General features: G+C 54.1%; 7 protein-coding genes across 7 annotated transcripts; 3 read left to right on the forward strand and 4 right to left on the reverse strand.

Annotated features, from left to right (window-relative positions):
* Window positions 1-146: 146 nt before the first annotated feature.
* N7482_001982 (uncharacterized protein) lies at window positions 147-1963 on the forward strand (the record flags this gene model as incomplete). The annotated part of the gene is made up of 5 exons (XM_056684107.1): window positions 147-466; window positions 548-977; window positions 1038-1174; window positions 1230-1407; window positions 1466-1963. The coding sequence occupies 5 exons, from the start codon at window positions 147-149 to the stop codon at window positions 1961-1963; spliced, it is 1563 nt and encodes a 520-aa protein (XP_056547713.1).
* Window positions 1964-2266: 303 nt separating this feature from the next.
* On the forward strand, window positions 2267-3414 carry N7482_001983 (putative NAD binding Rossmann fold oxidoreductase; the record flags this gene model as incomplete). Its single annotated transcript, XM_056684108.1, has 2 exons — window positions 2267-2593; window positions 2674-3414. 2 exons carry the CDS (start codon window positions 2267-2269, stop codon window positions 3412-3414), a joined length of 1068 nt encoding a protein of 355 aa, XP_056547714.1.
* A 275-nt stretch (window positions 3415-3689) lies between these two features.
* Window positions 3690-4637, reverse strand: N7482_001984 (uncharacterized protein; the record flags this gene model as incomplete). The annotated part of the gene is made up of 1 exon (XM_056684109.1): window positions 3690-4637. The coding sequence occupies one exon, from the start codon at window positions 4635-4637 to the stop codon at window positions 3690-3692; it is 948 nt and encodes a 315-aa protein (XP_056547715.1).
* A 2800-nt stretch (window positions 4638-7437) lies between these two features.
* N7482_001985 (inositol oxygenase) lies at window positions 7438-8394 on the reverse strand (the record flags this gene model as incomplete). Its single annotated transcript, XM_056684110.1, has 1 exon — window positions 7438-8394. One exon carries the CDS (start codon window positions 8392-8394, stop codon window positions 7438-7440), a length of 957 nt encoding a protein of 318 aa, XP_056547716.1.
* A 995-nt stretch (window positions 8395-9389) lies between these two features.
* Window positions 9390-10454, forward strand: N7482_001986 (putative glycerol dehydrogenase; the record flags this gene model as incomplete). The annotated part of the gene is made up of 3 exons (XM_056684111.1): window positions 9390-9750; window positions 9810-10190; window positions 10255-10454. 3 exons carry the CDS (start codon window positions 9390-9392, stop codon window positions 10452-10454), a joined length of 942 nt encoding a protein of 313 aa, XP_056547717.1.
* A 290-nt stretch (window positions 10455-10744) lies between these two features.
* Window positions 10745-13871, reverse strand: N7482_001987 (uncharacterized protein; the record flags this gene model as incomplete). Its single annotated transcript, XM_056684112.1, has 2 exons — window positions 10745-13485; window positions 13547-13871. The coding sequence occupies 2 exons, from the start codon at window positions 13869-13871 to the stop codon at window positions 10745-10747; spliced, it is 3066 nt and encodes a 1021-aa protein (XP_056547718.1).
* Window positions 13872-15186: 1315 nt separating this feature from the next.
* Window positions 15187-18792, reverse strand: N7482_001988 (uncharacterized protein; the record flags this gene model as incomplete). Its single annotated transcript, XM_056684113.1, has 1 exon — window positions 15187-18792. One exon carries the CDS (start codon window positions 18790-18792, stop codon window positions 15187-15189), a length of 3606 nt encoding a protein of 1201 aa, XP_056547719.1.
* Window positions 18793-22865: the final 4073 nt, after the last annotated feature.

The raw sequence follows: 22865 nt of genomic DNA on the forward strand, positions 1-22865 counted from the left end.
CTGCCCCGGACTTCTCTCCAGCTCGGGCCTCGACCCCCTGTTAACTAATCTTCCTAAGACCACCTTACTTTCCCCTTCATCCCTCCTCCACTCCATTATGGGCAGCTGAACGTGGCATCTGGCCATCTGAAATATCCACTCCCGACATGTCCGCCGCGGATGCCCCCTCGAACGCCCCCGCCCCTGGCCCGGGGGTCGCTTTAGACGTCCACCCCATCGTCCGCAACGCCCTGCGCATCAGTCTGAGCGCCAAAGAATACCGGGCGCTCCACGGCCTTTTGGGTACACGGGCCCCAGGTCTTCAGGAGGTCCTTCTTTCCCCATCGCGCTATGATGCTATTGTCTACTCAAAGAACCGACGCAACGAGGCAGCCGTCCGCACATCGTTGCGAGTGTTTGTTTGCACCGGAGCCGCGTTGAAACTAGTGGAGAAGATCATACGTCGGATACGCGGCGGTGCAGACCAGTAAGTGTATCCTGAGCTCGGATTTCTTTAAATGTCATCTTCTCCAACCGATCAGTGCTCACATATTTCGATATGATCCAGGAAGAAAGCCCGCACCCCGCTCCTCCGCTCTCCCAACTTCCGCCTTTCCCTCTCTCTGTCGCTCCTGCTTCTGCTCCACCGTCTTCTCTATCGCTTCCTCATCCGGATTCGAGTGAACCTGTGTACCGATGATGCCAAACTGTTTCGCGAGCGAAACCCGCGGATCTCACGCGCGCTGACGTCACGCTTTGCCCCGGCCGTCGGTGCCAGCGCGGCGGGCTTCGCACTGGGGATATGCCCACAAGACCAGCTTCGGCTGACTGCGGCTATCTACACGGGTACACGGAGTCTGGAGTTTCTCTATAATGTTATGGACTTGAAGGGGTGGCTGGATAACCGCCCATGGTGGTTCGGCAGCTGGCTGCTGATGCCGATCTCGTGTGCACAGCTCTTCCATGCCTTTGTGTTTGACCGCGAGAATACACCTCAGGTTTGTCTCATTGATCGGTTTTCTTTGGACAGGAGGCAACTGAGCTGACATGTGCTTTAGTGGTTCGGTAATGTCATCCTGAGGCTCTCGCCGAGCTACATCCCGGGGCGACCGGAGGCGCTGCCAGAGGGCATCGCCTGGCCGGCGAAGGAACAGATTGTGGACTCTCTGGCATCCATTGCGAATCTACGCTGGCCGTAAGTCTGGTACTTCAGCCAATCACTGAAGAGCTTGGAGCTCACGATCATATAGGGCGTTCGTTTCTCCAATCCTACACCCCTCCGACCCCAATACCCTCCCATTGTCGGTCAAGTCCATCTCCCCGATTACTGGGCCCGCACACCCCTCGATCGCACACCTCTCCTGCGCGCTGCTTCACCCCAGTGTGCCCAGCTGCAGCACCGCGTTCCTGCACCACATTCTCCTCTCGGTGCCCCCCGCTGGCCCGGTTCCTCACGGCCGTTACCCTCGCGCTGGCTATTCCCAAGTCGAAGAGCATCCTGGCTCGCCCCATTACCTCCATTAACAGCTTGTCTCGGAGGATTATTACGATGACGGCCGTCCTCTCGGCGGCCGTCGGCTCTGCCTGGGGCAGCGTCTGCCTCCTGAATAACACACTGCCCCGCTCGACCCTCCCGACCAAGCGTTTCCTCCTCAGCGGTGCACTCGGCGGTCTTCCATTCGCGCTCCTAGCTAACAGCCGTAGCGTTTTTATGTACTTCTTCCGCGCTGCGGTGGACTCGGCTTGGAAGACCGGTGTTAAGCACCGTTGGTGGAAGGGCGGCCGCGCCGTCGAGCTGTGGCTCTTCGTGTTATCTTGGGCTCTGATGGGCTCGATCCTCGAGGCTCATCCGTCGGCTGTTCAGGGTCGTGTTTTGCGAAAGGGGCTGGCATGGCTGCGGGGTGATGGTTTCGTCGACCTCGAGGAGATTGGGCAGCGCAAGGCACGGCGGGCATTGAAGAAGGCGGAGACCAAGGACGAATAACGGGGATGGTCAATGATGGTTATACAGGTGTGGTATCTCATTGTTTTGCTTCGATTCAGTTCTGCGGCGTGCACAATGGAATCCACTTTCCGACCCCACGTTTCCGGAGCCCCAAGTTGGCGGGCCGCTCGGACTTCTTTCTCCGCATCCGACGATCGCCGCAGCATTTATAGTCGGTGTAGAGAGTTCCCTTCGTTGTTCGCCACACCCCCCTCCCTCCTCCGCCTGCTTCTGTGTTTTCTCTCTAACGACTGTAAACAATTGTTATTCGGAGATCATTTTTCCGTCCCTCCTTACACTACAATGTCCGCCCGCAAGATGAAGATCGGCTGTGCCGGTCTTGGTCGCATGGGCAAGCGCCATGCCCTAAACTTCCTCGAACGCACTCCCCGGGCAGAGCTAGTCGCTGCCAGCTCGCCGGACCCTGTGGAACTTGAATGGGCCAAGACATACCTGGAGCCGCACGGTGTGCGGCTGTATCAGAACTACGACGACATGCTAAAGCAGGAAGGCCTGGAAGCCGTTGTGGTTGCATCGGCGACCGCGGTGCACGCGGAACAGGCGATCAAGGCGATCAATGCCGACAAGCACGTCCTGTGTGAGAAGCCACTGTCTACCAGCGTAGAGGTGGTAAGTTTTACATTGTATTTTCCTATTTCCAGAAGCCAATGGACAGTAGATCGCTAATTGCATTGTGGTACCGTATATAGTCCCAATCCGTGGTCGACGCAGCTTTCAGGAAGCCCAATCTCAAGGTGATGTGCGGCTTCTCGCGCCGCTTCGACGAGTCCTACCGTGACGCCTACAACAAGACGCGTGCTGGCGCCATCGGGTCCCCGTCCGTCCTGCGCAGCCAGACCTGCGATAAGCTCGACCCATCTGGCTTCTTTGTTGCCTACGCCCAATTCTCTGGCGGCATCTTCGTCGACTGTTCGATTCACGACATCGACCTGGCGCTGTGGTTCTTCGGTACTGGCAGCAAGGTCAAATCTGTGTCGGCTGTAGGGATCACCGCAGTTGAGCCCGACCTGCGCAAGCACAACGACCGCGATAACGCCGTCGGCCTGGTCGAGTTCTATGACGGCCGGATCGCATACTTCTATGCCTCGCGCATGATGGCTGCTGGCCAGGAGGATACCACTGAGATCATTGGCACCAAAGGCAAGGTTACGGTAAACACTCAGCCGGCGCTGAACCATGTCCATTTGTTTGATGATACGGGCATTCGCCGGGAGGTTCCCCAGAACTACTACGATCGCTTCGAGTATGCGTTCGTGACCGAGGCGAATGAGTTTACGGCTTCGGTGCTGGATAATTCCCCACTGCCGCTGGACTTGATGGCTGCCGTGCAGGCGGTGCGGATTGGAGCTGCCCTGCAGGAGTCCTTGATTTCGGGGACGAAGATCTTCTTTGACGAGCAGGGTAACCGGACCGAGGTTGCTCGTCTGTAACGGAATCTGATTCGATATGTTCTGAAAGATAGATTGTTCTTCTAGCATATCACTCAGGGAATACAAAAGGGTATCTGCAGGGTTGACTCAGGAAGCCATAGTAACAAGCTGATAGCAAGACTTTTTTACCATGCTAAAGTGGGATATCATCCTCAAAGTCTAGACATTATTTCCCAAAAGTAGACCGGGGGGATTTGATGAAAGACATTCACGATGGGGTATAATTTTTGATACAACGAAATATTGGAAAAGATGAGAATTGGTATACAGACGATTCAAGCGGGACCCACGTGATGGTTGCATGCTAAGCAGAAATCATGTGGTCTTAGGAATGACTCTCTCGATGAACCTCGTCGATCACTTTGGGCCACCCTTTCTGGGTCGGCGATCTTGTCTGCGTTATCCCTACTCGGGAGCGGCCGTATGTGGAAATCCTCTGAGCGCGATCGCGAAACGTCTTCAACAGTAGATGGGGGTGTGCGGATCACGGCGAGCAGACTGTTGAGTACTGTGAACTCCAATAACAGTTTGATGCTGTAGACCACCGGTTTGTATGTGGTCTGGACGTCGAAGTGGTTGGTGTACTCGGTCGTCAGAAGAGATGCATCCAGCAGTATAGCGATAATGTTAACAACGATGACATTCATGATGACTCGCTTGCCTCGAGGACCTTTCAGAGCCAGAACAGGTCTCAAGGACGTTGAAGTTTCCCAGACATAGAGCGCGCTGATAATCGTCTCTTGAATGGCGAAGCCTGCCAATTGGATACGCTCGTAGATATTGAAGGGCGCGACGAACCGGTCAACTCCGTTGTTGCTTCCAAGAAAGAGGACAGTGGTGGGAATATGTAAGACGCAAAAGTTGAAGACGATCATGTAGAGGATCCAGCGAGGGTAGCGATCGTGGGTGGTCACCAGATGAAGTCGGGAATACAGCACCACCGACTGGCCGGTCACCATAGCGTACCACCCGATGCAGACCAGGATGCACATAGGAAAATTCGGAGCGAGGGAAAAGTAGCGAAGGAAGGACGTAATGGCGTGTAAGAGGATTCCGGCCGTCGCGATCACCATGCTCCAGAAATAGAGGCCGTTATAGCGCCTGAAGGTAGACAAGATCGATAAGGAGATCTCAAGGACGTTCCAACAAGCCAGGGTGAGCAAACTGGCAATCACCATTGCAAGTGCGCGGGATATATGAAGAGGCCCGGTTTCGCCGGCCATGTTGGCGACCAACAAGATTGGCGAGCAGTAGGCTAAGGGTGTGAGGTCCGACTCTCTGGTTGACAGCGCAACCGATCAACGCGTGAGCTGTAGCTCATAGCGACGTTGACAGCATCGTCTCCTTGATTGCTAGCTGAGAATGTGGTGAAGTGCGCGTGGGGATGTAACGAGAGGACGGGGGGCGTTGGGACGGGGAAAGGGAGGCGAGGCTGTTGCTCTTCTTGCTTCTTGGCACAAATAGAGTTTCGAGACGTGCACCAGTCTGCGAAATCTCGGAGTATCAGAGTTCCTGCAACACGTTGGGGATGAAGGTGCGATAGAGTTCTGGCTGGTCCCCGGGTCAGGATAATGATTTGGTGCAGCCTCGTTGGTCATAGAATGGGCCGTGACATCATACACGAACGATTCGACATGCTCTAGGCGTCACTAGTTGGCTTTTCTACGGCCCAGCATGTCTCACGTCGCAAAGCCAAGAGAATTTAATAGTCCAATGATGCAGGACTCCCCGGGGATGTCGTTCCGGTGCCTCGCGTCCTCAAAAATGTGCCGAGGGTTGGCTGCAAGCCTGGCTGAACGCCACGAGGCATAAAAAACCTACACATGCGATGACAGGGGATAATAGGCCGGGCCGATCGCCTCTCCCCTCTTTCCCGTAACTCGCTCCGGACGGGAGAGACAGCATTAGTGTTTCTGTTCGGATCTGTCGGGCTCGAGTAGCGGAGATGAGCGATCTGATAGGCTCAGATGCCTCCCAACTAACCAACTAGTTCCCTAAGATATACGTATTACGCCGGATCACGCGCCACCCCCGGACATCTTCGAGATCCATTTTCACTGCCAAAACGCCATGATACATAGATTTCAAATACACCTATTTTTCCATACATTGACCTTATGCCTAATCTGGCTGCATGCACTACATCTTGGCAGCGCCCTCCTGGTACGCTGAGCTAGCTGAATAGCCCGTTCAATGGCGAGTAGCGGCCTAATTAGGTGATGCAACACTTGGCCAATCATCAAGGAAAAGAGTCCATTTAACGAAGATATCGAATTTGGAGGAAAGAAGACAAGAGAAAGAGACATGAGCTCTCTGTATACACTTACAAGCCGGAACCTCCCCTGTCATATGACCATCTCAAGAAGGCTGTTGTCGTCCCAATACCTGTTATATATACCGTTAGTTACCGGGAAAATCTTACTACGGCGGATTGACCGTTGACCATTTTCGTCTATGAATGGTCACGTGAAGCGGTCCGATCTCTCACTATGGGATCTGCGGGGCCTCCGCGCTTGTCAAGCCACCTTCACGTGCTATCTGCCGAGTAGAACCGCTTGCGCTTTTAACATTTCCTTGTACGGTGGTAGAGCCGTACCATACATTGATATCTCCCGCAGGCCTTACTGATTCTTGGCTAGTGCTTGGCGAGAAGGACCCAGCGAGCCTATCAGGCGATCTCGCTTGGCGGTAGAGATCGCTTCAGACTACCTAATAGTGAGGTGTTCTGATATCGCTAAATCCACTTTGATGGCTGGCTGCCTAGTAGTGGCGGTGTCGGCGTCCGAAGCGATATATCGAGCGTAGCAAGCACACGATCTGCGTTGATTAGAACGATTCCTGCGGCTGCGAAGCTATTTCGCATAGTCTTCGGTTTAATCGCTTTGGTGTGTGCTTATGGGCATGCATCTAGGAGATGAAGCTTGTCGATATGATTATAGCCTAGGCGTGAGCGATGTATAATCATGCGACCGTACGATCACTCTATGCTAGTAAAACATCTAGCAGGAAGCGGCTATAGGCGATGCGAGGTCTATGGCGGTATACCGAGAGATATACCCACGCTACCTATCCGTGTAGATTTGATCGAATTGAGCCGATGGATAACTACTATAGCTATTAAGTGCTAATAGTCAATCCTTCCCTTTCGTACGCATAGTAGTCGCTAGTATAAATAGTTTGTGTAGCTATTCCAACCGCTAGTCTAACCATCTAGCGCGACCTCCATACGCTAGTCGCGTGGTAAGCTATCGAACTAGCCTTCGATGTAGTTTTTTCCTTTGAATATTATCTACAGAAGTAGAAGAGTAGAAGATAGCTATCGCACCGACTAATTCGATTACTATTATCTAGTCACGATTTCCTAGCTATAAGTCTGATCGCCTACCGGTGAACCTAGCGTCTATAAAAACCTCCTATGTTATTACAAGGTCGATCACAAAGCCCATCTTGTTAAAGTTGTATATATTCTCTAGTTGAATACCTTGATCATTGATAACGCGTCAAAGGGTGTTAAACCACTCGCAAAGGATCTTTGGATTATTATTCAGAGCGCGCTGATAGTTATATCGCCTAGAATATCAGCTATGAAGGTCTGGCTGGCGACGTATGAATTCTGATGGCTAATTTTTGCCGACCGGAGGTGAGGGCAGCAAGCCGCGATCTGTGAGGAGAATATTGGCTATATCTCGAATACCCTTAGGCCCGGGGCGCGTAGTGAGTGGCTTAGAGTAGTTAATTAGTGACGTCGGTGGATTTAATTACTAATTGCGGCGGTTTTATCAGCTTGCCTTCGATAAACCTTTGAAATTACTGCCTATAGAGAAAACATAAATTCGTATGCGGAGTGCTTAATCCAGTTTTTCTACTGGACGGCAATGAGTTCATTTGGATCGTCAAAGTATCTGTATAGTCACTTGCAAGATGAAAAAACAGGGGAAAAAAACACATGGGAATCTTGTAGAAAGTGGCTAGAGAAGACAGAATTTCTAAGTGTGTGCAGCATTAGAAGCCTTTTAAACAGGGTTACCAGCGGATAACCTTGTTGGGGAAGTACTCATTAATGAGCTCCATGTAGTAAGGCTTCAGCTCCTCAGCACTAGGGATACCATCGCTTTTGCTGTACAAATCGTAGGGGTTGAACGCCTTGACCGCGCGGAGCATCTCCTTGTCATGATCGTTCATCAACTCATGGTAGGCGCCAGCGTTATGCCAGGGGTAGAAGGAGTGGTAGCGGATCATAGCGAGGGCCTCGTCGGGCAGGGTAGACTGCTCCTTGGCGATGTGGTAGAGGTACTCGTCGTGGCCCCAGGAGAGCATGACCTTGTCCAGGCCACAACCGGGGCTGTAAATGCCGAACTTGGTGTCGTAGACAGGGTGCTCGAAGTCCTCGTTGTCCTTGAACGACTCACGGCCGTAGATGATGCGCTCGTCGAAGCCGCAGCCCACGGGGAAGGTGTCGCCCACCACGTCCCACTGGCCCTGGGCGTCGAAGAAGAACAGCAGCTTGCCCAGGTCATGGATCAGACCAGTCAGCTGCATCCAGCGGGGCTTGCCGTCGCGGCGGATGGCCTCGGCGGACTGCAGCAAATGCTCGATCTGGGAGAGGCTGGTGTCGGGGTCAGACTCGTCGATGAGGGTGTTCAGCTTCTCCATGGCCTCCCAGACAGTCAGCTCGGCGCGGGTCTTGCTGTGGAACTCGTGGCGGGCCTTGAGGTTGTAGGCGACGGTCTGCTTGGTGTGCTGCTCCCTGTAGAAGTTCTTGACGCGGTCGCAAGCGTCTTCATACTGGCGGAAGGCAGTCTTGTCCTTGTTTTTGTCGAACTCGGACTCCTCATACAGACCCTTCTCTTCCTGCTTCATGTTGGCCTTGAGGATGTTAACCTCATCGATGGCGTCGGAGAGCTCCTCAAGAGCGTGGCCATCCCGCTTCTTGTTGAAGACGGGGGCATGTGTCTCAGCTGCGATGGCGACGGGTGCCATTTTGTATATAATATGATAGAATGTGTTTTTTGTGTGGGAAGAGGGACTTGCAACTATCTGTATTAGGGCTGAACTTGCAAGATCTTCACCAGAATGATTATACTGTAGAGTCAAACTCGACCCCCGAGGAGATTCAGATCCATATATAAGGACTGAACTCCACGGCTAACCAGGGAGACAGCGAATCGCGTCTATGTTTCCGATGTCCAGCATTTTAAGGAGGGTAACGCAAGGCTCGATTTTGGCAATATTCGCCGGGGATCGACCATGATTTGCAGCCATGGATTGTGCGAACCAGCAACGTGGAGCAACATCACGGATTCTGGAATCCGTGCCGATGAACGTTCGGGCTGCCCTGTGGCTTCTGGCCCGTGCCCCCACTCCGCTGGAGCGCGGCCGCGCATGGTGATTGGAAGAAGGCGTAGTGCCGTGGGGAAGTGATGTCAGCCGGCGCCGAGTCTGATGCACAGGATTCTGGTTTCCGTGCTGACTGATGCGCCGTCAGTGTTTGGTTGTTTTCGCCGCAGTTTACCCAGCAGGGGCATTTCGGTGGGGTTCTTGATCGGATCTGCTGAGCATGGCTTTGCTTGCTGCTAGTCGCTGGCTTCTGGTTTCTGGGCCAGGAACCGGCTGCTGGAGCTCCGTGGGGCTAGGCCCAATTGCCGATGCCACGCAATGCGAGGCATGTTTCTTCATCTCAGCAGGGAGTCTGCCGAGGAGGAGGAGGAGGGGTGAGGACCGCCACCTTAGAAACCTGAATCTTGAGCAATGCTATCATGGCGATTTCGCCCCTTCATCGCTCAGTAAAACGCAGTCGGATTGAGTTGACGGTGATTGATGGAAGAAAAAAGCGTGACCGGCGCCGGAACAATGGGCGGGGCACACCCCGCGTGGGGGGTACTCGGGGCATCTTTACATCGAGCAGCCCGCCCCTCTTTCTTCCTTTCTTTTGCTTCAATTCCTTCAACTATTTCATATCCAAGAAAATAATCGCAATGGCTGCTGCAGACGTCCGCTTCAAGTTGAATACTGGTGCTGAGATCCCGGCCCTCGGCCTGGGTACCTGGCAGTCCGCGCCTGGAGAGGTCGCCCGCGCCGTGAGCCACGCCATCAAGGTCGGCTACCGCCACATTGACACTGCGTTGTGCTACGGCAACGAGCATGAAGTAGGCCAAGGTATCAAGGAGGCCATTGACGCTGGCATCGTCAAGCGCGAGGAGCTGTTCGTCACCACCAAGCTGTGGTGCTCGTACCACGCCCGCGTCGAGGAAGGCCTCGAGACCTCCCTGAAGAACCTTGGCCTTGACTATGTGGACCTGTATCTGATGCACTGGCCGCTGGCCATGAACCCCAACGGTATGCTCCGCTGTCTTTGAAGAACTAGTGTATGCAAAGATGCTAATTACTTGTCACAGGCAACCACCCGATCTTCCCCAAGCTGCCGGACGGCTCGCGGGACATTGTCCACGAACACAGCCACGTCACTACCTGGAAGAGTATGGAGAAGCTTGTCGGCAGCGGTAAGGCCCGCGCTATCGGCGTCTCCAACTACAGTGTCCAGTACCTGGAGGAGCTCCTGGCACAGGCCACCGTGACCCCCGCTGCCAACCAGATCGAGAATCACCCCTCGCTCCCCCAGCAGGAGATTGTCGACTTCTGCAACCAGAAGGGCATCCACATCACCGCTTATAGCCCCCTGGGTAGCACTGGCAGCCCGCTATTCACCGCCAAGCCCATCGTCGAGGTCGCCGAGAAGCGCGGCGTCACTCCCGCTACTGTACTCCTCAGCTGGCACAGTATGTCCTCCATTCCTCATTGATTTTCCTCTCGGGAAACAACATCCTAACCAATCTAATTTAGTTGCCCGCGGCTCCTCTGTTCTTGCCAAATCCGTCACACCCTCCCGCATCGAGGCCAACCGTGCGGATCTTATCAAGCTGGATGCCGAGGACATCGCCACTATCAAGAAGTACTCCGACGAGCTGGCTGCTACCAAGTCCTTCCAGCGCTTCGTGTTCCCACCCTTCGGCAAGAACTTCGGTTTTCCCGACAAGATGTAAATAGCTCTAGCGCACTAGCATATCTGCGATTTCATGTATAGAGGATGATACCTTGGGTAGACAGGAAAGGCACTTTTCTCGCAGGACTTTTACGAACAATACCAACGAACAACGAAGATCAAAGGTTACCTGTGTTATTCATTATTACGAGCTGTATGGTACAGGGTGCCTTCCACCAGGCAAACTCTCGTATCTTCGTATCCCCCTATTAAACAGTAGGAACATGTCGACGATGCAAATTTCCAATTTCCATCACGATTCAACATGTCATCGAAGCAAGCTACTGGAATTCACGCGGAATTGTTTGCAGCCGCAGCCGCAGGCACACTGTTGGGCACCTCGTTCCCAACCCAGACCCGCTCCACAGTTGCGCGGAGGACGACAGCGCACTCATCCTCCGCGTGGTCAACCTGATCTATCTTGACGAACTCTCGGTATGATAGCTCCTCCAGGGCTTCCCCGGGGACCTCCGTGAAGCACCAATGTCCAATGCGGAGGAAGACGCGCAGTGCATTAAGGCGACGGGCCTCGCGCTCCAAGACAATCTCCTTCACCAGATTATAGCTCAGGGCACCGCGGCTCTTCACGGCGTTGAGCATGTCCACGAAGGCTCGGAAAGGGAGGGTTAGCAGCATGGCGGAGGGGACGAGGATCATTGGGTCGGTGGGTCGCTCGTCGGCGATGGAAGGGAAGCTGCCGAATCTGATCTCCTCCAAGCGTGGATTGGACAGGCAAGAGCCTGGGAGGGTGTGGAGGGCTTGAGGGATACGGTTTGGAGTGAAACGTGCCTGGGCGCGGTTGTAGAGCTGGAAGTCCACCGTGATTGAGCTGGTGATAAAGCGCACAGCCGCGGTAAGAACGGTGTCGGCCCACATGCAGTGGAAGTCGTGGAAGTAATCGAGCTCGACGAGCGGGATGCCATTCGCAGCAGAGAGAGAGGATGAACGAGAGCTGTGGGAGCTCATAGGTGGAAAGGGTACGTCCGGACAAGTCACCGCGTATGCCGAAACGGTCATGCCGAAGTTGAGGATGAACTCGGCGGTCTCCCAGGACAGCAGATCCATGGCCAGCTCGATTCCTCGCTCAGTGATCTCCCGGCGCTCCAGGAAAGCACCAGTTGCGGCGTAGCACAGGGCAAAGTCTACCATGGCGCGCTCAAGGGAGAACGAGTATGTGGAGGTGTCGTCGTCGTCTGGGTGCCCCAGTCCCTGCATGGTGGTCTTCCGAAGAGACTCTTGGGTGACGAGTGGAATTCCATACAAGACTTGAAGGGCCATCGAGAAGGCGTGTGAGCAGGTAAAGGATACTCCAGTCAGAGCATGAATGCGGTCGACGCCTCCGTCTCGGTTTCGCTTGGCTGCCATAACTTTGTACAAGAATGGGCTGGCAGCGATGACGTTCTTGTGAACATAGTAGACGATGGGAGGGAGTGTCAGGTCAGGACTCAGCAGGATCTGGATATCCGAGAATTCTGGGTTGCCGAAGAGTCCCTGGATATGCTTCGTCTGGAATGCCAGAGGACCAGTATCCACGGTTTGGCTAAACTGGTCGTGAATCTGGCCGGTGTCAGCTTTCGAAGCAGGAGACTTGGGTTGTTGGTTGTCATGGCTGTCGAAGGCTGAGGCCTTGCGGCTCGTATCACGAGAGGCCTCTTTCGAATCTTTCGATGTCGGATCAGGGGAGCTCAAGTTCTTCGACTTCGCATCGAAGTACAGGCTGGGAGAGCTGGGAGCATCCTGGGCTAACTGAGAAAGATCCTCACTGGTGCGGACTCTGCGAAAAGGCAGAATCATCATCTTCTTTGAGATGTTCGGAGGGTTGTTAGAGGTACTCATGGTGGGATCGTTATGAGGGTGAGAGGTCTGAGCTGGGAGGGCAGGATCCTCGTTCGAAAAGTTGTCTGTGGTAATAGATGAGGGCTGCTTGGAGAGACCACGCTCAAACAAGGAGGAAGCAACAGGGTTGATCAGTAGCTCGCTTGACGACCCGGTAGACCCGGAGAAAGATCGGTATGACTGCCGAGTCAGTTCGAACAGCGCAGCAACAGATTGTGCGAGAGCTTCATTTGCAGCCGGGTCCATGGAAGAGGGAGAGGATTTAGGAGTGGACTTTTGAGACTTGCGGCTTGCTTCGAGTAGTGATGCAACAGAGGGAGCAAGCTCTCGGCTGTTGGCAGGAGACTCGGCTTTGTGGATTCCGTGCATGTCACGCTCAAGACTGGCCACGTATGCAGGGGAGTGACGAGTTGCGTAAGTGGTAGGCAAAGAAAAATCGGCCTCCTCGTTGCTGGCGGTCTCGAGTTGATACATGGAGGGAGTTGCACCTTCGACGGTCTGCATGATAACCCCGGGGTTGACGTTATCGGAATGAGGCGAGTCTGGATACGGGAGAAACTGGGTCTCTTCCCACCGTGTGAGGAGGTTCTGCAGGCCATCATTGCCTGCCCTGCTGCTGCGAAGAGGACTGCCACCATTGCGCATGGAAGAATAATGGATAGTATTCGGATCGACTCCAAACGCGGGCTGTTCATACCCTGTCGGGTAGTTTTGGTCGTGCGAATACTGAGCCGGCACAGAGAGATTGCGCATCGTCATCTGAAGGTTACTACTCTCGCTCTGTTGAATGTAGTGAGGGTACACGTTGTTGACATCAGCGGCCACTGCAAGATGAATGGCCTCATCATCCGCCTCCTTCTTCTCCGCAGCCTGCTTCTTCGCCTCGGCCCCCTGTGTAGCTAGGCAATCCAGCGCGCGCTGGCGCCACTTCTCCGTGTCAACAATGCACGGACCGACATACTCCTTCTTCGGGGTGGAGGAACCCTCCGTAGCCTCACCACCGTCAACGACAGTGGGTGAGGGGGTCGTGATGCGGCTGAGGGTGTTGTAGCTCTCGACAACCTTAGGGGCTTTGGGGGTACGCCGAGCCATGATGCGCTTGAGTTTTTTCCGTCCTCGCTTGGTCTTGCGGAAGGGTTTTCGGATGCCCTTCTTGGGCTTGGGGGTGTTCAAGGAGGGTGAAGAGAAAGGAGAGTCTGGGTTGGGATCAGCAAGTTCGTGCAATATTCGGATGTATCTTTATTGGAGTGGACATACTGCGCTCAGTAGATGAATCGGACTTGACTGGCCCGTCGATAGTTCTCAAGGTCCCTTCCTCAGAGCTGAGAGGACCCCTCACCACGCTGACGCACAGCTTGTTTCGACTGGCGAACTCAAGGATGTTGTCAACCAAGCGGTCAGCGCCGGAGTATTGGACAAGAAATTGAAGCTGGTGAGTCTGAGGCTGGAGTTGAGGTTCAGGTCTGGGGGGTACTCCCCAGCGTTGTTTCAGATTATCAGAGAGGCGGTCAGTCCAGTGCTTGGGCTTGTCGATGAAGGAATCTCCAGGGCAATGAGCATAATGAGACTGAATAGGTGCCATCGTGTGTTCAAGATCGAGTTCAAAATGAGTGCGTGGAACAAATAAGCGTAAGGTCACGGCACAATTGCGTGGTATGAGAGGGAGGAGAATCGCAAAGGCGACAGTGCATGCCAGGATGAGAAAGAATCCTCAGGAATGATGTTGTGCGATGGTATGGTAAACTCTTGATTCTTCTAAGATAAGGCCGGAGGGTGGGCAATGTACTAGCTTAGCTACTTGCCGCCCTCCGGCATGATCTTAGAAGAATCAAGAGAGTTTACCGTACGATCACCCAACAAACGATGTGTCAAAATGTGATATTGCCACGCAAGCCGACGCTCCAGCAGACAACCCCACTTCAAATGGCTTACCACGGTGCCCTGGAGGTTACCTTAGCTTGATCGGGCGTGGAAGAACACAACAACCTTGAATATGCAGCAAAGATGGCGTGTCTCAGAAGGTAGGCACGCATGTCAAACAGGTGAAGATGACTCTAAGCAACGCACGAGAAAGCACCATAACTCTAGAGAACTATCAAGCTAGCGTCAGGCCATAAATCCCTTACAGGTTTCTGCTGTTACCCTTGGATCTTTGGAAATGCTAGTTCTACTATGCCTTGTGATTGACACAGTCAAGGTATTACGCTCAAGATAGAAAGTCAATTATATGAAGTTGAGGTGAGAAGAATTTAATCCAGAACTATCCGATACACCTCACTTAATAATCCAGCCTTTTTAATTGCAAGCTAAGCCAGCAATAGTGGTAGGTAGGGGAGGCACGCAAGCATCCCCGTACCTGATTTCGTTCAGGGTTTATGAAGGCACGTGACAATCACTTGGCAACCTTAAATTCACTCCCGGACCGCTAGTAGTCTACACCTCCAAAGTAACCTTGCAGAGTCCCCTTGTCCACGTAAGAAACTCGGTTGCTTCCATGGCGTCCTAGATAATAACAAATAGGCAAGAAAATCTCATAATAATGATATGTAGTGATTTTATCTCAAAATAATACACCTGGTTACACCTCTGCTCTGGAATATGTGATCGGAAAGACATTATAGAAAAAGAAAAGGAGACAAAGAGATGGTTAGACACTGGAGAGAACACACAAGATAATAGACAGTAGACAGTAGACGCTCAATAAATGCACCAGGTGGTATATAGTCGTGAAGAGTTTGACAAGAGAAAATGAAAGATGAATCGAGAAACCCTCGGCTCAAACATCAGAGATAAGGAAACGAGAGGTACGGTATGGGATATGTGGCGGGAGGCCAAGACAAACAGAAGAACGGTGAGGGGATGACAAACGAGGAGAAAGGGTATAAAGAACGGTTTGATTAGAACATGCCGCCATTCGTAGGAATCGCGGGCGGGGGGTATTGTGGGACGGATGGGGCAGGGCTCGCCATGGCCTCCTGGCGCGCGCGTGCGTTCAAGTTGCCACCTTCGCTGGAGGTCTTGCGGAGACGGTTACGTGAGCGCGAGCGCTTCTCGTCGTCGGGGAAGTAGCTCTGCTCATCCGAGACGCTCGGGGCCGGGGAGGACACCCGAGAGTCGTGCTTGTCAGACTTGAAGGCGCTCAGTATAGTCTGGGTGCCGCGGCGGCGACGGGGGTTCATAGGTGGGAGCGGGGGCGCGGCAGCCCCTTGCTGGGAGGACACGGACGACATCGAGCTGCCAGATGGGAGACCAACAACAGGCACATTGGAGGTGGACGACACAAAGGTCGGCTCGGAGATTAGCTTCTTGTTGATACTGCGCTTCTGGAGCAGGAGGTGTCCGCCGGGCGTGCGTTGAGGCAGGGCATGAGCGCCACCAGCGGCAGAAGAGACGGGGGCGGTTGCAGACTGGTCCTCGTTGAGCGGAGGAGTTGCGTTGGCCGAGTATGGAGGAGCAGCGGGAGAGGGTCGCGGCGAGGCACCGATTATCGCAGGCGGGTGGGACTGCTGATATTGGAACGGGCGCTCATACTGGAAACTTGGAGTCCCCGAGCGGCTGGCGCTGCGGTGTCTGCCCGAAGCAGCGGAAGAGGAGCGATCGTACATGAGAGGCTCAGCCTCCATAGAGGGGTGGTTCGAGCTTGCGATAGAAGGTGGCTCAAAGTTCTCGGGAACAACAAAATTCTCATGAGCAATGACGGCTCCCTCGTCCACAGTCTCGAGATCATCGCGCTCGCGATATCGGGTTCGGCTCTTGGACCGGCCAGAGGCATCAGAGTCAGAACGAGACCGGAAGCCACTGTGCGGCGAGGGGCCACGGCTCCGGCTGGATTCGCGAGACTCCTCGTTGCTGCTGCGACCGGTGGTCGGCATGCGCGACCGGATCGACCGCTCCGATCCAACGTGCGGAGAGCTGGAATTGGAGTGAAGACCGAAGTTGAAAGAGGGGTGTTCCTCCTCGCGCCAGGAGTCTTCCGATACCAGCGCAGGGGTAGAGCCACTGTGGTAACCATACATCTTGCTCTTGGAGTCCGACTTCGGAAAGCCTTGCTTGTTAGACTTGTGCTTCAGCAGGGAGAACGCGTTGCCGGCCTTAATTTGAGTGGAATCCGGAGTCTGTCGGCCGGGAGCTGGGCTGCTTGAACGACTCTCGCTCTCCGCAACGCTGCGCAGCTTCTCCTGGACCTTGCGGCGCCGTTCGGCCAGCTCAATGGCGAATTCCTCGCGCTCCTTCTGCGTCTCGGTGCTGCCACCTCGACGGTGCTGATAGACCAGCTCGTCTTTCCAGTGTGTGGAGTTTGAAGCGACGGAGCGCGCCTCAGGCATAGTGCCAGTATCAGATGAATCTTCGCTGGAGCGATTGGCAGTGACATCAGAAGACTGCTGGGATGGAGCCTTCGGGCTCGACGGCTCAATTTGCATGTTGAAAGTCGAACCCTCCTCATCGGGGGTGATCGCGGGAGTAGCAGCCACCGAGATAAGTTCCTCGGCGGCAAAGTGATTCGCATTGGGACCCTGGGGCAGGACTGGGGATGGCGGAGGGTAGATGGAGGACTGGTTGCTCACTTGGCGCAAATGAGATCGGATAAAGCCGTTCAGCCCGAATGTTGGCGAGTCGGGTCGCTCCGGAGTGATATCTCCATTCTGGACAGAGAGATTGTTCTCATCATAAATATCGTCCTCCTCGATAGGCTTCAGATCGCCTAGATCCGAATACCTCACCTCTGGGAGTGGTCCCAGATGCTCGCCAGTGGGAGTGGGGGGCTTGGATGCAGTACTAGCATATTGGAGCGGATGTCCGAAGTCAGTGGCCATGGAAGTCACGGAAGACACCTCGTACGAACGGCGATCGTCGTTCTCGTCTCCGGAGTCGCTGGCAGTCGAGTTGGCATAGAATGTTCTCACGCCAGGTTGCCCGGGTGAAGCCTCGATACTAGATGCCCGAGAATGATCAACACCGTGGTGCGCATCACTACTGTAGTGCGAGGAAGCAGACTCAGCTCGAGAACGATAGCTGGACTTGGACAGGCCGCGCGAACGACCAGCTGGTTCCTGTGGCGCAGCCCGACCAGGGGGAGAGGGCCGTCGTGGTGGAGGGGTGTTTCGGCCCTGGTGCATCTGAAGCTGGCGGCGCATGAACTGCTGCTCGTCGAAGCCCGTGGCAGGTCGGTTGAAGAGGCCCATGGCAGTGGCCTTTCCGTGGTCCTCGGGATTGAGTGCCGCGGCCAGCAGGTTCGTACCGTCTTCAGTCTCGCTGGATGGTGGGCTGAGAGGAGGAACAGCTCCAAAATTAGCAGCCAGAGGAGAAATACGATCCTTGGGAGCGGCCTCAGCAGGTCTGGGCGATGTCGCCGAGGAGGGAGGGCTAGTAGGTCGGGGTTCGGTAGCTGTCTCGGCGATGTTAAGCTTCTGGAGTCGATCACGCAGGTTGCTGGCGCTACGGGAGAAATTGCGGTTTAAAGGATGAAGATCTGGGGTCCCGGCGCGTTGGCGACTTAGGCTTTCCAGGCGATGCAAAGTCGAGGACTGTTGGTTGTGGGCGGTCTGAGTAAGGCCTTGGCCGTAAAGACGACGGGATCGGACAGAGCCAGTCCGGGGTGTCGACATCGCAGATGGTGGGTAAGGGTCGGCTGGATATTCCGGGGCTGGGTTCGCGGGTACTTGCGATGGGGAATTATTGAATAGGGGCTCGTCAATCGAAGTGGCTGCAGTTGAGGTGCGAGCATTGATGGTAGGTCCGGATGCTGTGGAGGAGTAGGTGGTGCGCTTGGTGGAAGAAATGGTAGAGATGGCATCCTCTGATTCCTGCAGGGCTGCTTCTTGGGCTGCCTCTTCCGCAAGTCGCTGCTCTTCCTTCTCCTTATGCCTCATTTTCTGGAAAGTAGACAAATTCAGGTCATGCTCGTAGACAAATTTGCCCATGCCGCGGTTGGGCTCAGTCGAGCTAGGCGATGCTCCCCCAGGCGACCGCACCGGAATCCGGTAAACCTTCTGGCGGCCGCCAAAGAGGTTGTTTCCTTCGGCCCGACGCGCTCGGCTCATGATGCTGCCATTTTGTGAACGGTCGTCGTCGGTGCCATACCCGCCGTCCATGCCAGATGCGTAGGAGTCGGTTCGTCCCAATGCCATTGACGGGCGGCTGCCGTCGTTGGAGGATACTTCGTCGATGTCGGTCAACATGCTGGGGTTGTGGCCGAAGAGGTTCAGCCGAGAGGCTCGCTTGGGAAACAAAACACTATCATCGCTGGCTTTTCCAATTAACGAGGCTGGGTCGTCTTGCTCTCTCAACATGCTGAATCGAGCCGACAGCTTCGGCATGAGCAGACTGGTGCGGAAATTATCCGATGATGGAAGGGCCGCCGATAGGTCTAGGTCTAGTTGGGGCTCCGCTGTGTCCTTTTTCTTCGATGGCATCAAACTGAACGGCGATGACGATGCCGACGACCCATTTTCCAGCTCATCCTGGGTCTCTTTGACTTTCTTGTTTTTGCGAAACCGATGCATTGTGGGATTAAAGTGTCCGAGTCTCTATCGACGATTGAAAGAGCGGTCGCCGATCCAAAGATCCTCGGTGAAAGCGAATGACGGTCGAGGGGGAAGCGAGCGAGTGACTGTGACTTTTAGGGAATGGTTGTCAGTCTCCAATTTCCCTGGCTGATAACCCTGGGAGCGACTCACTTGGAAAAGCTTATCCAGAGAGCGAAAAGAACGGCATGACCGTCAGGCGCAAGTCGGTGCGAGGTTGGCGAGGAGAGAATTGAGAAGTCAGGGTGCCTCCTGAAGTAGTGTGGAATGCGAGATGCGCGCGTAATGAAGAATCCCCGCAATTCGATCTATTCGCGTACCGTGAGCCGAAGGGCAGCTGGGCCAGGGGTTCGAGCACCAATCAAGCGGCTGTCGTGGTACAGAGGCGAAATGGCTTGACTGATCACACGAGGAAAAAGAAATGGGTTGCTTCGGTTGATTGGGTGTTGGTTGAGTGCTGAGTGCTGCAGGGGAGGGTCCAGGCGCTCGGTCGAGAGTGCAATGGCAAGTGGTTAAAAGGAGGGACGGAAAAGGCAAAGAAAATATGACAGGGCAATTGGCGGTTGAGAAAGAGAGGAGAAAGAAAGGACGACGAGGAATGCGATGAGTAGAAGATGCGCGGAATGGGGAGAGAAAAGTGCCCTAGCGTGAGGGTTAGTGTTAGTGTTGGCGTTGGTGTTGCCGTTGGCGTCGATTGCTCGACTTGCCGTACGGGGCTAGAAACCAGTAGAAAAAAATACTAACAAAACTAACCAAAAAGAATTATGGGTTAATAAAAATATAAAATTAAAAGTAAAATTAAAAGTAAAATTAAAAGTAAAATTATCCGGATCGTCCCCAACGAGGTGCCAACCATTCAGTCAGTCCTACTATGATGGACGGATTATGTTGAGAAAAATTCTCATGATGGTGATGATGTTGATATGCTTTTGTTAACTTGTTGTCTGTCAGCTGCAGTGCAAGGCCCATGAGGTACAACAAGGGGCTTCCCGAAGGTGCATCCATGGGTTACGGCGGAGTGGTCCTGACACCCTGCCAATTACCGACCTTGACCATTAATTACAGATAACGACCGAAGTTACCCAGGGGGGGGAGGCCGCCTACCGGTAATTTAAAGGCGGAGGGGAAGGGGCAATTTGGGGGGAACAAGGCGCAGTGGATGAGTTGGGGGGAGCCAACTGGAAAGGTCCCTTGCAGCGGGCGTATCGGCCGCGTATCGCTGCGGTATCGACCCCATCCGATCTGGTTTTTAGGTCTATTCAGGTCACCAACTAACCAGTCGATCAACTACCTGCTGGTATTCCCTGACTGCAGTATTGCAGCTCTCATGTGCCTCGCGTGTGCTGTGTGCGGCATGTGGATCTGGGGCCGAACCGCCATTTCAACGACTGGAGGATCCCAGTCGCGTTAGGACATGGGTATGCACCAGCGCTGGATGGCTGAGCGGGCCATACCAACGCGGGGCTCAGACTTGCGACGCGTTCCAAACCTGTCTCTCCAGCGTATGGAATAGTGACTGACCAGAGTGCTGCCCTGTTCCTGGTTTCTCGTATCTCCGGACTTCCAAACCCGGTAATGCGAGCTAATCCAAAGGAGTTCCGCTAGCCCTTCTAGCTGTTCTCCCTAGTTGTTCTAGTCTTTCCGAAGGTCTGGGCGCTGAACAGCCCAAGTGCACGAACAGTGGGCTGGATCTCCGATGCTCTGAATGAGTGGATGACTGGGCGGACGATCCCCTTGGCTGGTGGTCGAGGGGCTATCGAGCTGCCTGCCTAGGCAAGTCCATGTGTATCATACTTCCATGCCCCGATCGGCGTGAATGAATCATGTACACCGTCGGACATGATAATGATTGAAATAATTGTTGTCGTGATGGATTTGTGCTTCCGATAATGCGATCGAGCTCCTTGCATGGGCGGGAAATCCGCAGCCTGCATGGACATATATCACGGAACACAATGCGATGGATCTCGACAATTCTTACGGGAAGAGCAGTTGCCGCGCTCGTGAGGGAAGTCATGGCTTGCAGCTAGTCGTCGATAACAGTAGCCTATCTTCATATATTTCTCCGACGGTGCAGGACCTCCTGCGTCGTGCAGCACACATCCCCCTGCAGTATTGACGACCACGCATCTGATCAAGCTATCAGAACGCGGCGCCACCTCCATACAATCCAGCCCCCACAGTACACAATTCCAATGTTTTGCTGCGATTGTTTTTTTTTTTTTTTCTCTCTTCCGTGGATCTATGGTTCGGGTCAAAAGAAGCAGGAGACAGCCGAGCGCCAGCTCAACTCTTGCTCCGCACCCCGACGACAATCATTCGATATGCAATATGCGGCTGATGAATTGTTATTGCGCCCGTAAGGCCGAACACAAGTTGCATCATTGCTTCCATAATCCGGGTCCTTGCCCCGGCACTCCAGTGGAACTATGAGATCATGAGCACAGACGCGACGATGAAATAGACTGGAGCCTGCCACACGAACACGGGGCGCGGCACCTAAACGGGAACACTGGAGACAAACATTGCCTAGCGCGAAGAGTTTGGGTTGCGTTTTGGGGGCGTGAGGCTTGACAGCCGTTGCTGGCGCCGGTGTGGGCAAAGCTTTGCGCTTTCGCCTAGACCGTCTGGGCCGCCCGCAAAGCACCTGCTTCCTCGGGTGTAGTTTTAGGATGGCCCTAAGAAGCAAAAAAAGGAGCTGTGGGGCCATGCTCGCTTGGGTCATGGTGGGTTATCCACGAGGGGGTCCACTGGGTGGTCCTTTGTTGTTGATGCCGCCTTAACCTTGTCCCTTGGGGTGGTTTCACTACCGAGGCCTATGATGTCGAAGCATGGCTGGAACATTGGGTAGCAAACTGGTTCGGCATGGATTCGAAGCGTGCTGGTTGAGACCGATGAATTCCCATGTTGACCACTGAGAGCTTGTCGGCAAGTGGACTCCGGAGTCTCTTTCTCTTGCCCACTGTCCTCCATATGTAGCTGCTATTCGGAGCAGACCGATAAAATAAATTGCATGTCCACCATCTTGTATGTACTGCGTGCAGTGGAATGAGACTTATCGGATCGGCCCAGAACGGATCGAATTGGAGCGCCAACAGATTCAAATTCTGTCGGGGGCCTTAGCACCAGCCACCACCAGCAGGAAGGACACCGTAATTCCCGAGGACAGGCACCCCCTCATGGCGGCACCCTAAAACCGCGACGAAGTTCCCCGTCGCCAGAGATTGGCTGGAGCCCACCTCAGTGGTGCCCCTGACTAGCCCTAAATGGAGTGGCTTAGCTTGGTAATTTCGAGGTCGCCAAGGGTGGACGCATGGTACCCCGTCCCCCTAGATGGCAGTGATGATGGAGGAAATGGGCTCCAAGGATCAATAGATAGATTAGCCAATGCTTTGTTCCATTGATATTCCAAGCGACCTATCTCAAATCCTTCTATTATCGCAAAGAATCAAGCACCGAAGAGAGCTGGGCTGTGGGGAAGAGCCGGGAAGGGCTCCACTGGCCGGGACCTGATTATCATGTGCCCCGGAGGCGCCCTTCGTCTCCCCCGTCTTTCCTCATGGTGCTGCGTTGACTTAATTTTCCGTTGATTTTTCGACCTATCACCGGGGCCAGCACATTGATGGTGCTTGAAGCTGGGCTTTGCATTGATCGCTGGAGGATTATCTGCATAACCCGACAGGCAATATTCATATGTATTCGATTTGGAAAGACAACTCAGATGCAATGATTCTCCTTTTCTCCTGCATCAATCGACTTGGGATCGGGAAATCGATCGTATCTAAGACCACTGGGGCAGGGCAGACGCTCTCGGGCGACAATCCCGTGTTCAAGAGCCTGCGACGGCCGCTCAGTGGGAAGAGAGGAGTTTGGAGAGGAGGAAAGCACAATCGCCAGGGCCAGGCGCCTGAGCCCTGGACTTGGGAACGGACGGCTCCGCAAAGCCTAGCGCAAATGGGCCAGGTCTCTCGGCGGAACCGTTGTTTCAGCACCTGATCAGAATTTGGCTAGGGCTGATGTTGTAGGTTGGCTGTGACGATGTACTCTGTACT

This window comes from Penicillium canariense (assembly GCF_028826845.1).
Source record: "Penicillium canariense strain IBT 26290 chromosome Unknown utg000001l_segment0_segment0, whole genome shotgun sequence".
NCBI lineage: Eukaryota > Fungi > Ascomycota > Eurotiomycetes > Eurotiales > Aspergillaceae > Penicillium > Penicillium canariense.